We start from the raw sequence: 15,956 nt of genomic DNA, 5'->3' as shown, positions 1-15,956 counted from the left end.
CAGCTTTGGTCAACTTTTCTCTGGTCTGTCAGTTCAATAGAGATAGAATGGACCTCCAGTGAGTTGACTAAACGCCACGCATGTTTTTGAGGTTGGGAGCACCAATGCTACCAGATGAAAGAGCCTACATTTTAGGCTACCCTTTTGGCTGGACAGGCAGTTGGCTTGTCCTGTTAAAGTTGAACTGATGAACATTTTGAAACACATAATATGTGCCAGCCAGGGCCGTGATGCCTGTAGGGGAGGCTTGTCCAGCGAAGGCATGAGGTGTTGCTTTGTTTTTGGCTTGTGGCCTCAAACAGAGGAAGGGTATTCTAGTGTAAATAAACACATTGTGCATAGTGTTATCATGGACACTTTTTTTCTTCACATGCAAATGATATATGTGGGGTTTTTTTATTTGTCAAATGAAGAAAGAAAAAGCCATAAGACTTTCAAACTGGCACCATCTAGACTCATGCAAAGGCAGCGTGCATACACTGAAATTGACTGTTTAATAGCAGTCTTAAGGCTGATTTTATATTGAAATATTTTGGGCTAATACAAACTTGTGTATATTAAATATTCATAGTGACACTTAGCCTATCCCACACCAACTGCCTTGAAGTGTGTTTTGCAAATAGGGCTTGACGTGCCATGGTTGCAGCCACAATGGCCTTTGGTACAATAATACTTCACAGCTATTAAATGACTTCCTGTTAACATGGACATTTATAGCTGTCTAATATGTTTGAGTGGTCAGCGGTGTTCAGCACCACATATTCAGTATTAGTACTTCATGATAGCAGAGCACATAGACTCTGGAATAGTGCAAGCAGGGTGATGGAAATATTCATTTAGCAGAGGAGAAGAAGCTCTTTTTGTGAAGATGGCTCAGAGGCAGACAGGAAATTAGTTATTTTCCCCGCACATTCATCAAAATAAAAATAGTCTGATGAGTATCCCAAGTGACTCTCACAGCTCTATTGAAGCCACAGCTGCACGCACCATGCGCTTAGTGTTAACTCTCCAATGAATTTCAGGTGTTTTTGAGCACTATTAAAATCAGCCCTCTGTTTTCTTCTCCCTCATCTCAAAGCCTTTGTCCGTTTCATCTTGTAAGAACTGGCACATTCAGAATAATGAAATGGCCTATTTAATTTCGTAACCTTCAACTGTTACTTGACTAAAATCTTGGTGTGAAACACAGTTAAGTATGGGGGCCAAGTAAGAGCAAAGAACTCAGGATGACAACACTGTTAGACATTTGCCTTTGACACTTCTGTCTGTGATAGCCTTTGATTTAATGGCTAACAGAAGCAGAGTGTCGACAGAGACTGCCTGCGTGCCAAATTGCTCAGTCTGTGGCTCTTGTGCAGTCTGTGCACAGATAATGGAGTGTGTTTTATTTTGAGCGTCTTCCTTTTTCTGTCTTATGATGCGTGAAGTACGAGACCACTATGGCAGGAAATGTAGTGCTAGGCATTATCACACAGAAGCAAGCAAATTTTTGCAATTGCAAAGTATTAGTCATGGTTTCATTTAACGGAGCGTTTGGGGAAAAAAACAACATGGCAATCAATTTTGAATGAAGTGAACTACTGTAACTGTCTCCTTTTTTCCCAGTGTTAATGATCTCTGTTAGTCTTGGTTATTAGAACATAGCTGAGGTATTTGACTATGCTACAGTACCAGGCACTGGGTGAAGGCCACTATTATTAGCCTGTTCATCCTGTGGCTCAAACAGGCAAAGCCAGCCCTGCTCTTTTTGTTATACCCTTAAAAGTAATGCTTGCTTTGTGTGCAGAGCTGTGGCTGTTAAAATTGTGTTCATGGCTTCTCAATTGTCATTTGCTGTCTATCCTGGGCCAGCCTGAGGCAAACATGAGATCTGGGTAAGTAGCTCTCAAACAAAGAGGAAATTAGGCCAAATATGAGACACCCTTTTCATAACATCTGAATATGGTACATATGTACAAAATTACTTCACAGGCACTTTTGCCTGCAAACATCTTAAGGGTTGCCTAATGATTTCATACATCTGAAACAAAACAAAAGTTTAGTCTGTGAATTTCTCTTTTGTTCTTTTGTTATTTTGCCACCAAGTTGTCCTACTGTTGTAAAAAGCAAATATATAAAAAATATATATTTGGTGATGCAGAGATATTTGTTGGAGTTGGAGTCATTTTCGTATGACTTGGTATCAACATTATGGCATGTCATATATTTTTGAATGTACGTACATCGCTGTCACATTTATCTGACCCTCAGGCTTCTGAACTGACCAGTTAATGGAAATGGGATGATGACTGAAAAAAGCAGCAATGCGAAAAAAATATTCCATGTAGTATGCAATATTTGAATCTCCTTAATGATATGCTGTATGTAATTAAAACGTTTCCACCATATATTAGATAGATACTGTAATACAAGGCAATTTACAGCAAAGTATGTTTTCATGCATACCTTGTGTTTGAAAAAGGTTTGTCTTTGTAATTTAGTGTCCTGTGTTTCGGTCATCTGTCCATTACTTGGGAGAACAGATTAGTAAAATTCTATTCTAATTGAAAAGGGGAAATGGGCATGATATTGTTTTTTTTTGTGCAGCTGAATCTGTGCTTTGTCTTTTAAAGAATGTTTTCTAGAAGAGGTGCAATGACCTTCAGCGTTGTTTTGCTCAGGCTTGTAATTTTTAATCAGGCTGTACAAATCAGACCTGTGTATTCTTTAAGGCAGTTCTGTCCAGGCAGGAATTAAAAATCCTGTGTGTGTATTTTTGCCCGTTACTGGTGATAGAGACATTTCTCTTGAGTATTTCCTCCCTTGATCATGAATGCAAATTTCTCACATTAAGGAAATGTGTTTAGTTTAAGGTTATATGCTGGGTTGTATGCTCAAAACTAATTTCTCTGTTTAAGCTCAGTCACACAACCCACACTAGTACAAAAGTTACTTTTATACACCAAAGTTTCATTTGTTCAATGTACTGATTGAAAATGGAATTCCTGTGTCAACGCTGATATGCACTACTGTGTGATGTAGGCCTACAGCTTATGGGAAGATTTATTTCAAAACATTGTATTGAACTCAAACACGGCATGAACCTTCAGCTCTTTCTTCTCTTGCACTGAACTCAACCAATATTTTGAAACATGTCATCAAGGCTCACAGAGACCTTCGAGACAAACAACTGTAAAGTTGCTGGCACATTTAACTCTTAAGTCTGGAGGGTTTGTGGGTTGTACAGTATGTGTCTTGTGTGTTCATTTATAGAAGGGGTGTTAATGGGTGTTAATGTTAATTAGAAGTAATTTTCTGAAAATCGATTAGAATATGCTAATGACAGACAATAATATTTTAAACTGAGAATTGAAAAGACAGTGCAGCTGCCTCCAGAGATGATTTTGTCTCACTATGCACCTTGAGGTGTCCCTGTTTGTTTCCACAATACATGGCTTCCAAATGGCTGCCTGGAAAACCTGTCAGCTAGTGACAGCTTGTCTACAGGTTTAACACAGAAACTAGAATTTGTTCAGTTTGTTCATTTTCTCTTTTTTCTATAGGCTATATTTAATTTTTTTATGTGCATGTGTTCACACTTCCACACACACTGGTAGTGAAACTGGGAGAGTTTGATTGACATATTAAGGTGAATAGCAGGCTTGTAGGCAGTGTGCTGCAGCAGATGAGTGGGGGAATGTCGTGTGTTGTGACCAGGGAGAGCTCCTTTCTTTCCTTTGTGCTGATGCACACACCATGGCCGTGCTCTGCAGGCTGCAAGTGTGAGCTGCTGGCTCTATCACATTACCAGTGTGGACCTTTCAGCTCAGCTCAGCTTAGCTCAGCTACTCACAGCACGCTTGCACATCGTAGAAGCCGTCACTGTCCACTCGTGATGGTATCAGACAGAATTGGTCACAGCTGGGCAGCTGTAAAAAATAACAAAATAGAACACAGAGAGTTCAGCAAACTTCAGTAACTATGGACAACAGTAGCAGCTGCTGTATGGTTTGATGCTGTTGTGTTATTATTCTTGTGTCTTGAATGCCAGACTCCTCTGTAGAGTCTGAAGAATGTGTCAGGGTCAAGGTCTCACGCCTCTGCCCGTGTCCCGTGTTTCCCCATGTAATCTTAATCTTGCTCTGGCCTATCTGGAATGCTGAGGGCCCCTCCAGTTTCTTTGTGTGTCAAGAATTTGGTCCAAGGTTATCGGATCGTAATCCCATGGTTCTCCACACCAAGTGACTGGTGGTGGAGATGGGTAGCGTCATGCCTTGTGCATCTCCATTAGAGAGCTGATGCAAGTGTTCAACTGGTGAAAATTGTATTCCCCTTGGGCATCCAGAATTCACCGCAGGTGAACTTATCTCGTCAAGATGGTTTATTGCCAAAAATGATTTTATAAGGTTGAAATTTCAGATTACCTCACTTTGCCTGTATTGTATTAGTGAACCACATTTAGGAGATTCTGTATTTGTGCAGGTATATGTGTGTGTGGTTTTTTTTTTGTTTTAATCTAACCAGCGTCCTTGCTTCACTATAGCAGTGGACATATGGACGATGTGTGACGAATGCTCTGTAAGGGACACTCGGGATCTGTTTTATTGCTTCATTCATTGATTTATGTTGTGCTCTTCGGAGAGTGAGAGAGAGGGCCCTTCTACAGGAATGAGAAAGCCATCATAGTGATGTTTACCTTGATCCTGGCTGCCTTTTATTTCATCCTCCACACTGACAGTGGGAGAGAAATGGGTTAAAAGCCCTGTTAGGCCCAGTCATTTCCCCTACATAAATAGAGAGGAGGTGTGCTGTTTATTTGGTCATCTGGAGCATGTGAAGGTCATTGATATTGCAATGTCATGCCTTAAGGACTGGCAGCAGCCTTGGACTTTTTATCCCCATTGTCTCTGGCATGATATAGTTAGCCAGAAGTGTCAGTATGCCATCAGATATGACCCCACCGCTCACACCCAGACAAATAATGGACACTTCTCCATTCTTTTGTATGCAATGCTGGTTAAGTGTTGCCTGACCTATTTTAGCCATGCACAACTCCACCACACTTAATATAGGCCTAACTGTTAAGCAGTTATTCAACATAATCTACCTAATTACCTCCTTACAGTTGTTTCTCTAACGAGCAACTGAACAAAATTCATAATTTCATATGAAGATGCCTTTCCCTTCTTTTACAGTTGAATCCAAACCAGTAGAAGGTGCCCTTTGCTCTGATGTGTTTTATTTAGCAGTGCAGAATGACAGATAACCTTTGCACCAGCATCCTAGTCTCATGTTTAATTTGTAGCTCTGTCTTCTGTCAGGTGATTGCATTCTATTTATATTCAAGCTGTTTTTTCCTGTTTACATGCAAATGCACCCCTTTCACCACCCCATAATATTAAACTGAGGATTTCAATTGCTGAATTTATATCACATTTTGAGTCACAGTCCAGCTGCGTTACCACCTTTGTGTGGATAATTGAAGTTGCAAGGTAAAGCTATGCAAATTATGTTTTCTTAAGAGGCGCTGCATTTTTATCACACACATTAACACTTGGTTGGAGCTTGAAAATATGTTATTTTAGCAAGAAAAGTGTGAAGTCTGGACTTAGTAAACACACCTTATTTTGTTTTGTCAGTTTGTTATTACTGGAATGTAAATATTTTTGTGAGGCTTGTTTGAATCAAAGTTTTCTAGTCAGGCCTAAATAGTGTGTCATATTTTTAAGAACTAGCCCAGGTTTTGCAGTTATTTAATTGAATAGCCCCCCCATTGATAATGTTTAGACATTTTTAGCTTAAATGGCAAAAGGAAATTGATGTTGCCTGTAAACAGTTTGCCTAGTCCTATTGTAATATTTGACATTACTTTTAACTATTTCCTAACGGCATCTTGTGTGACAACAATATCAGGTTATGCATGCACATTGTTCCCACCTAAAAGTAGTAACCATTTTCTTTTTGTTTTGCCTCTCACATACATGTCATCTGCGTTCTAGATAATGTGTGAAAAAGGCTCCAGTCAGGCCAGTGAAGAAAATGTTTTTTCCTCCCCCATCCTCTCATTCATCTCGCTGATTCCCTTGCTATCTCTTTCTCTTTGCTTAAGCATTTAGATTACAATCAATCTGTTGATGGCCTAAGCTGTTCCTAATCATAGGTTGCAAATGTATGGAATGAACAGTGTTGTTGGAATGAGCCAGGAGGAAAGCAGTAGGGACTGTGCAATTTGTTAACTGTAGATTCATCAGAATCATCCCCAACTTCATATATAACACAACGTAGAACCAAGAGGGCATTCATTGCATTTTTGAAGGCAAACATTGTATGTAGCACTATAGCCCCAATGAGCAATATTATTTCCTAAATTTTCATTATCAGCAACAAATAATCATTGTAATGATGCCTTCCGGAAATTATGGTCGGGAAAATTATGTAGGAGTGAACAAGGAGGGTGAGATGGGAATTTGTGTAATGTGTAGTAATAACACGGTGTATGCATGATTATCTGTAACAAGCGTTGGCTTGCCATACCACCTTCTCACTGCTTTAGAAAACAGGGGAAAATACTAGGCATGGGCTGCATGTTATACCCATGAACAATTATACTCTAACAGAGCTCTGACTTATACAGTTATTTATACACATTGAGTCTATAATAAGAAGGGTGAATATAGAAAGGGATGAACGATGAACATGTCATTCAAAGATACCATTCTCCTTGTCTCATAATATAGCCTATAATCAGTATGCAGCTAAATTAAGACTTACAGAAAAGGACCCACTGTTTTTTGTAAAGCCAACGTAATAGATTAATAGCAGCTGATTGGGGGATGAATGAAGTGGCTTGTGCTTCCCCCTCTCTCTACCCCCTCTATCCCTTCCTCTCTCTGTATGTGTCTAATTAAAAACTGCAGGCCGGGCTACATATTTTATGGCTAATGCTGGCTGTTGATGGGCCAGGAAAAGGCAGCAGCTCCAGGAATGTGTCTGTGATGGATGTCAGTCTGTGCAGAACATGTGGGATTCCTGTTTCCAGGCCCCACGTTACGCCCCTGGATCACACCTCATGGAAATGATCCGCATGCTGCACTCTGCAAACTGTGCTAACGCTGCCGTGAAGGACAAATGTATTTCTTCAAACATTTGTCATACTGAGCCCTCGCATCATTCATCAGAGTTCATTTGCCTCCCAAACTACCACCCTCTCCCCTTTATTCATGGTAGCATTCAATATGTGTTTCAAGCAGTCGATAGAAACAGAAATTACTTTTTTTGGCGTGAAGGTCTCCCTAAAAGATGTATGTCCCCTGCAGAATGATGATGACAGAATGCCTGCCCTTTGTGTCTTGTGGGTAATTTTCAAGAGCAAAAAAGGGATTATTATCCTGGTATTATGAATACAGGTGGATCTCTGTGCTGAGTTTGAAGTCTGTGCGCTCTTGCACAGGAGGTCAAAGATGTGATTACAACCATGCATAAAAGACTGTGGCTGTGGCAGGCAAATCAGTGAATAGGGGGCAGTAGGAGGTGTTTAGTAAGATGAGAGCATGCTTTGGGATGTGGGACACCCCCTGTGGCAGTGGCACAGAGCATCTGAGAGGCTAAGGGAGGCTGTCCATTGTAACCAACACTGCTCTGCCATCTGCCACCCAACACTAATACTCAGGGTTGTTGTATCAGCTGCTCTGTTGAGTCCTTAACTACAACCTTGCTTCAGCTGAACACCCATCTCTAACATCAGGCAAGTTAAAGAAACTGTCATTATCTCTCTTTCCACTTGGCCTGGGTTATGTACTTTTCCTTTTCAGAGGAAATAGCCATGTTGTTGGCAGGACAAGCACACAGTGTGATATAACCTGTCCTTGATGACAACCAGCATTGCCTGCATTCACGAACACAACCTCTAGGAAGCACATGGTTTCATTTGTCTCCCAGCATGGGTCATAAACAAGAGGCCCTCACTGCAAAGAGCAAGCCTGAGATGAATGGTAAACTAGCCCTTACTGCAAAGCATTGATTGTGTAGCAACATGCCACATGTTTTCTATTTTAATCACTATGCTCATCTCCTCTCTCACGACAGCACGCCTTGTGTGCTGCCTCACAATCCAATGAACTAGCAATGTGTTCTCATGCATTAATAGAGACCCTACAAAAATCTATGCACATAGTTTCATATAATGAATTCAACAGCTATGCACCCCCTAGCACAGGCATCATTTAGGTATGGCAGAGGATGCCAGTCGCCATCCCCTAGCCTCTAGGTAGAAAAATATTTTATTACAGAAATAAATACCTCAAAAGTATCCACATTACTCGGCTATATGTTTATCTGGGTGGCCCCTGACAATTTGCTTATTCAGCACTATGGAGAGCACTCGATGCAATTCTATGTATGAAAAAAGATACACAGTATACGAGTATATACTTACAATATATAGCCTAACCACCTCCCACACATAATTTAGATTTTTTCACAGTATCTGCAAAATATGGTGATTGCATATGAAGGGTTGTCTTTATTTACCATTCTTCTCTGTATTCTCTATATATTGATTGTTAACCTTTTTATAAGGCATCATCAGACGGCCATGTAAGGCAAACACTGTCTAGTTCGCGAAAAATATTTTCTCGATTTTTTTTTTTTTTTCACCTCTCCCCGTTTCCCTTCATACCTGCAAGCAGGCCTTAGCAACAATGAACCATCTGTCTTTTTCTTTCTTTTATTTTCCTTTCTTTTTTTTCTTTTTTTTACATCAGACTATACTAGCAATATTCTTTCAGATTTCGGGGAGGGATGTTTTTCAGGCTGCATTTTCGCTGTCTGATCCAAAATCGATTAGGGGCCTATATAAACACTGTTTAAAAAGATAAAACGAAAACCAAAAACAGTCCAGTCCCGACTGTTGCCACACCCTGCCTGGTAAGGTCAGCTACCCTTTGTAAGTTTACTGTTGTAGCCAAATATGAACCACCTTGTTTCTGGTGGCAGTTGTACTGTGACTGTTACTTGTGTGGTGAAACGGCACAGCAAAGGGTTATTTTGGTAAGTTAAAAACATCACTTAATTTTGATGGTTTGTTAACTTAAAAGACTGCAGGCACTTGTATGACATCAAGCTAGCTGAAGTATGGTGATGACAGAATAAGGAATGACAGCTAGTGCATTGTGTTGAGGCATTGGCTTGCATGCAAAGCTGAGCTTGAATTTAACTTCATTTAGACAACTCAAAAGTGTATGCTGCTTGCTGTAAACCCTCTGAATTTTGCCTACTCTGTTCAGTTGCCTAATTGCTTCATTTCCATTTCCCTAATACGCACCAAGTGTATTAGTTCCTATTAAAGAAAAGCGCTGCCATGGTAAAAGAAAATGTATTGTAGCATGTCCATAATTGCCCCCGCTGCATCTTCATTCCATGAAATGTAAATAATGATTAACATATCTGATCAGGCACTTTGCATACTATACAATTGTAATATTTCACAAGTTATTTGTGAGGCACATACATTTTCATTTACAGTGCTATTTCTACACAATCAGTGTGAATTGCCCTTTAGAGTCACCCTGCTGCTTTGACCCTATCGAGTTATGCTGTATATCAGGTGTGCCCCTGGATCCAGGTCAGTGTGAAGTTTCCTCCCTTAGCGGCTGGTGGGATGGACCAGTCCGAACACTTCATCACTGTCCAGATGAAGTGGGCGTCAGGGCCAGAGAGCCACTGCTTGTCACTCAGTGGCCAGAAGACATGGGCAGAATGAAGCGTTGTTTGAAGCTCAGGGGAGCGTGGCATTTCAACTGAACTGTGGGTGTACCACTGAACTTGTGATGCACCCAGCCATGGCGACCTCAGACACTCCTTTTTCCATCGTCCTCTGCCTGTAACAGCCTGCCCCCACAGGGAGCCCTCATCCTGCAAATCTTGCGTGTGTACACACAAAAATGGGGGGAAAAAAAACCTTCACAAATAATTGACTTCATTTCAACTACTCTGCTGGGTGATCTCAGAGAGAGAATGGCAAGTGAAAGGCTTTTTTTTGTATTTGCGTTGGTGCTGTCAACCACTGGGGAGGTTTCAGCCTCTCCTGCTTTTTACATCCCTTTATTTCCTTCCATCCAGCAAATCATTCTGGCTAAACAGTGAGTGGCGCTACTATTTGTCCACTGTAGCAGAAGTAATTAATTGTGTTTTGCGGGATGGTGGACACCAGCAGTGATTTGTGAAGGTAAAAGAGGCTGCTGCTGGTGTCACCAGGCAACCATGTGGAGAATCAACCAGGGACAGTGATATGCTCATGCCTCAGGAGGTGGACATAAAAACAAAAAATCATGGTCTACAGCCATCAGGGCCGAAGACAATGAATAGCTTTCATAGTCATCATTTTCCTTATTTATGGATGAGTTGTTTTTTCATTCACTTGCTGTTTATTTTCCTCATTTGTGTTGTAATGAGAGTGGGCCTGAGGTAAACACACAGAATGGTGGAGAGCAGATAGAGGACCAGTGAGTGATACTGCTCTCTTGCTTAGATCGGGGTCAAGGCACCCTGTATTATACACTCCCTCTCTCTTTCTGTTTTTTCCTGCCCGTACCTTCCATTAGCTGAGAAGACATTGTGTCCGCAGTCCGAATATTGCTGATCCATGCTGATGACTCTGTTGCGGGATTATCACTGTTAGCATCAGCCATCTGTTACTGTGCAAGGAAATAAAATGGACAAGACACACACCCAACACACAACGCTGCGTGAAACACAAATATGCACCGCTCCCTCACACACCCAACACACACACACACACACACACACACACACACACAAAGAGACAGTCAGTTGGAGACAGTAAATACATGGATAGACTATGCATTCATTTTCAACATACACATCAACCGTAATGATCCCAAGGCATTTAACTAGGAGTATCAGGTTTACACTGAGTATTACCCAGTCAATGGAGTCAATAGTTATCACACACTGGTACAATCAATTTCATTCACTTAATTGGAAGTAATATAATGCAATATAGTGCAAAGTGGTTTAGTGACATTTTACATAATTTGTGCTAGTTTGGCTCTCACAATTAGGTCTAATTTTACATTTTGGTTGCAATGTGCTTACTTTTGACTAACTGATTGATTAGTTGCATCTATTAATCTACTAAACAATGTCCTGCAGGCTATCAGAAGAGAAGGCATTTGACATGTATCTTTAGCAATACATCAACAAAAAAAAGATCTTGCAGAATCGGCCTATCTCTTGGATTCAAATGCATATCAGATACCAGTGAAGGGACCGTCTTGTTGAAGTTGTAAGTGTGTGTGTGTGTGTGTGTGTGTGTGTGTGTAACATTAGACTAGAGCCAGGCACAGGGATAGGCTCCAGCTTCCCGTGACCCTGAATAGGAATAAGTGGGTAAAGACAATGAATGAATGTTTTGTATTCCAACATGGCTATTGTGTTCAAACTGTCAGGCAGAAAGACAGATACAGGTCATGCTGTGACTGACGAGTGGTAGAAATCACAATGGAAACTTAAGACCAGCCACGAACCCCCTGGCAAAACCTAGTAGATTTTGGGTGTGACTACTTTACCATCCATGTGCGTCACCAACCATCATTTGGAGGTCCCTTTTTATTCTAAAATGTAGTTGGCCAGTAAAATAGTGAAAGTGTCCAGAGAATTTTGGGATTTACCAGCCATTGTGAATAATAAAAAAAAAATGTAAAGACTCACACTGGTGCATATGAGGAGGAGGCAAAGCAGTATGGTGTTACTGATAGAGATGTAGCCTAATGCAAAAGTGAGAAACATTATTGCCTCATAACACAATCACTTAATCATCAATTCTATGGTTGTTGTAAAGTGTTTGTTTTAGTGGCCAAATCCCTGATTTCAATCAGATAATCATTGCAACGTACATTTAAATGATCAATGGCATTGTGTGCTTTGTCTCATGAGAATCTGAAATCTGTTTATAAGCCCATTGCATTCCTGCAAAGGGACGTTCTTACTCATGAGATGACAAGCTGCATTGTGTTTGTGGAGTCATATATGTGGACGTGACTTTGATTCAGTCACAGCCATTTCTTCCATAAATCATCTCTGGTATATTAGCATACATGCTGCTTTCATAGGAGCTGCAGCCTGCTGTTTGGAATGTCTGCACTGTGCGTCTTGGGCCTCACTTGCTGACAGTAGCCGAGGACTGGTTACATACACCCGTCAAATTAATGTAACTGTTTGTGGCGGTTATAAAGCACCCAGAATACTGGCTGCCACTGCGCCGTCATGTTAATTACCTATAAAATCAAACTAATTCTTCTGCCAAATCCATTTTAATTTCTCTTAATGAAGTCAGGATTGGCTTTGCAAATACTGCAAATTGTTCAATTATTTTTGTGGACATCTTCCCCTCCAATGCAGGTCTGTCTTTTTCTCATGTACAGTCAGCTGTAAATCAGTTTGTAAGGACATTATTCCACTAGTCTGCTATTGTTAGAAAATGTCAGTTTGCCTTTGCAGCAGCAACTTACCCAAGAGGAAATCATGTCTGCAACATTTCACAGTAAAATGAAGAAGTGGGTAAACATTTAGGAAGAATTAAGAGTGTGGAAAATATATTAGTCACACAAACACTTATGCTTGAATCTTTGCCTAATTTTATCTTCAATCTCTGAGAAAATCATTGTTACTTGGTCGGATATTTAATTGAATTTGTATTGTACTAAGGATTTGTTTGGATTTTTGTTCGCATACTGGACATTTTAGTGTGAAGTGTCCTCATGCATTACGTGTGATGTAGCAAGGTCAAAGTGATACTACAGATGTTTTTGTTTTCAAGAGTTGCATTATAAATATGAAGTCACCTCTGTTCTTTTGTAAATTAGAGGCGCACACACACACTCACACTACCGCAGGAAGCAGTGGCCTTTCCAGTGAAGCACGGCTGCAGCTTTCATGTCATTTACGTCTCATCAGTGTTGTTCCTGGCGAGGGATGATACTTGATATTCAGAGGATAGCTTTGTCTCCCCAATTTAATCAGCCGCTCCTGTTTTCTTCCGCAGAGGAGAGTCACCAGGGAGATCTAGAAATTGTTTGTGTAATGTACAATACTATAACAAAGGCAGGCTGTAAAACACAATCTGGAAGCGTGCGTTAAAGAGGATTTCAGATGTGGGCTTTTGTGATCACTGGGATGTGAAGTGGCATAAATAATGGAAAAGCCAGGAAATGTGGTGCTGATGAAAGACTAGCACTAAAGAATCTCTCTCTGGCATCATTTGGATGATGGGCAGACCAACTGTGGTCTGAGTCATCAGAGAGAATGGTGGAGATGACTATGACAGCCTTCTGTTAATTCAGCCAAAGAGACAAGATATAGAAGTTCTGCAAAGAACAGAGACAGTGTGTTTCTAATAGATTGGAGATTGCATTTTCTTTTTAAAAGTCTTACTGCTTCATTAGATGCCTAACATTCTCAATAGATTGTTAACGATCACAGCTTGTATGGCAGCAGTTTTACATCTCATATTAAAGAGCTGTTAATATGACTGAGTTGTCACCAGTGTGAGTATGGTGCTTGTGTGCAAGTGAGTCTGTGTATGTGTGCATGTGCACCAGTGTGTGAGTGTGCATACTTTTGTTGCTACTTTATGTGAGTGTGTGCATCTGTGTGCATCTGTCTATGTATGTACTATCAATATTTGTATATTTGAGAGCTTGTTTGTGATTGCGTCTGTATGGGTTTACATGGTTGACTTTGTAATGCTTGTAAATAAAGTGCTATCTTATCTTATCTTAGTATACTAGGCCCAAATGTTGCTTTCTCCAGAGTTGCAGAAGCCAGTGGTCTTTTGCTAAATGGAGATCCAGTATTGTTGTGAGGGTAATTCAGATGCGTGTGTGAGAGAAAGCAAGTCTCAGTGGGGTGCGTGGCGCGAGTGTTGTGTGTGTGTGTTTTTTTTTTTCCTCCTCTTCTTTTCTTCCCTTGCTTTTGTAAGAGTGTTGATTGGATTGTGTTTGACAGATATGGAGTCTGGAGAGCGGCTGGCCTCCCCATCGTCAGCCCCGTCCTCCCTTCACATGGCCTCCTCTTCAGCCAGCTCCTCCCCGGCCCCTGCCCCGCCCCAGACACCCTCCGCCAAGTGCAGCCCGGCCCCCAGCCCCACAGGCGGCTCCCCTCTCACCACCTGTGGTATGTGCCCACTCTCTCTTTCTTTCTCTCTCTCTTTCTTTCTTTCTTTCTTTCTTTCTTTCATTCTCTCTCTGTCTTTCTCTCTCTCTGTCTTTCTCTCTCTCTGTCTTTCTCTCTCTCTGTCTTTCTCTTTCTCTCTTTCTGTCTCTCTTTCTCTCTTTCTTTACACACACACACAGGGTTTAATTATTTAGAATTATTTTTTTGCATCAAAGCTACTTCTTTAATTTGATACCACATTTGCACAACATGAAGACATAAGATCAAATGTGACTTAGGCTACACTCAGAGCTAACCTAATTGTTTTGATGCCTTATTCACTTCGAAGTCATTGTATTTTATTATTCTGCACACATTTTGTAAGAGCTTTTACACACATGTAATTATGATCGTGCACCATTAAGGCGCCGAAAGCACCTTCTTCCAGCCAGCCTCACGCTTTTCCGACAGTTTTGGTAGGAATTGAAAAGCCGTTGAATTAATGAATGCCAACAATTAAAAAGCTGTGTGCGCCCTTGTGGATGTCTGTTGACAACCTTTAGCTCCAGTTTAGCCTGTGTGATTTGACGTGTCTGTCAGCCTCACAGTGTGCGCGCAGCCGCGAACATCCTCTTGTTTTCTCTGAATACTAATTGTGGTCAAAGCCATTATGCAGTGAGCAGCGGTGATGCATAAGCTGTCAGATTACCCCTGACCAGAAAATAACATGCAAATTTACATACTGCGGTTTGTGATTTTTTTTTTTCTTTCATGATAAGAAATGCCCCAAAAAGTAGTGTTTTTTTGTCAAGCTGTTACAATGAAGAACACATTAGAGACATTCTCATAAATTATTCATTTTCAGACCCCCACACCAAACGTGCACTGAGATTTTCCAGATAATTTATTTTGGACTGAACACTGAATTAAATGCCGAAAGCACAGTGGCACCTCTGAAGTCACATTGCTGTTATGAGAATCAAGTAAATTGAGTTCTTTTAAGCAAATTATTATCCCTTGTGGAAAGTAGAGAAAAGATATCACATGCCCAGTGTTGGCAACACCCATTCGAAGTGATTGAATTACACTGAAGCTTTCATATTCTTGTAAGCTTACTAACTACTCTCACTAGATCAATTTATCTAAGTAAAATTTTTTTCTTCTGCAGCACCTCTCGGTGTATTTACAGTCAGATTCTGCACTGGCATCTGAGAAATGACTTGACCTGTTTATTTTGAAAGAAGTTGGTGAAAGATTTTTGATTTCACAGTTCCCTCTGTGAATTACTGGCATAGCAGGAGATATGAAGCCTGAATGTGAAGGATAACACCAGTGTAGTTTTATTTTTTTCCCACTGCCATTATTGCCCATGAAAAGTCTTTACCACCAATGTGTTTGCCACAGTCAGAAGCTACTACTGTCAAACGTCCTGGTGGATCGGTGACCTAAAGCGCGTACCATAGTAAACACCGACGTTATTGGTTTGAATCCGGCCCACAACCGTTGCCACATATCATCCCCCCTTTCTCCCCCAATCTTTCCTATCTACCTCTACTTTAGACTGTTAAATAAAGGGCAAAAAATTAATCTTTTTTTTTTTTTTTTTTTAAAGAAGCTGCTGCTACTGTCTGTTCTACTTCAGGTTTGCCCTACCTCCCAGGAAGTCATAGCCTCCCTTTTGTTTTAAAAAATACATCCATCCACACATACATTCATCGTGGATTGCACTCTAGAGCTTGTGCATCTGCATTGACATGTATTCGACTTTGTCATGCAATGTAGTCTAGACAAGAAGATAACTTTGT

The 15,956-nt window shown here is 40.7% G+C and overlaps 1 protein-coding gene across 5 annotated transcripts in view; it reads left to right on the top strand.

Annotated features, from left to right (window-relative positions):
* Positions 1–15,956, top strand: part of LOC139647187 (bromodomain adjacent to zinc finger domain protein 2B-like) — a 59,525-nt gene that overhangs the window by 18,183 nt on the left and 25,386 nt on the right. For all 5 annotated transcript variants that reach the window (XM_071523044.1, XM_071523043.1, XM_071523045.1 and 2 more), the window contains exon 3: positions 14,005–14,172. In XM_071523044.1, coding sequence (XP_071379145.1) covers positions 14,007–14,172 — 166 coding nt within the window. In that variant the 5' untranslated portion in view covers positions 14,005–14,006. The remainder of the gene's footprint in view (positions 1–14,004; positions 14,173–15,956) is intronic.

Source organism: Centroberyx affinis, unplaced genomic scaffold (genome assembly GCF_046629955.1).
Source record: "Centroberyx affinis isolate AG114_WGS23_722 - 3 ecotype Tasmania unplaced genomic scaffold, CSIRO-AGI_Caff_v1 ptg001058l_1, whole genome shotgun sequence".
In the NCBI taxonomy this organism is placed as follows: Eukaryota; Metazoa; Chordata; class Actinopteri; order Beryciformes; family Berycidae; genus Centroberyx; species Centroberyx affinis.
Note: the sequence above shows the minus strand (reverse complement) of the source record. Positions and strands in the feature narration are given on the sequence as shown.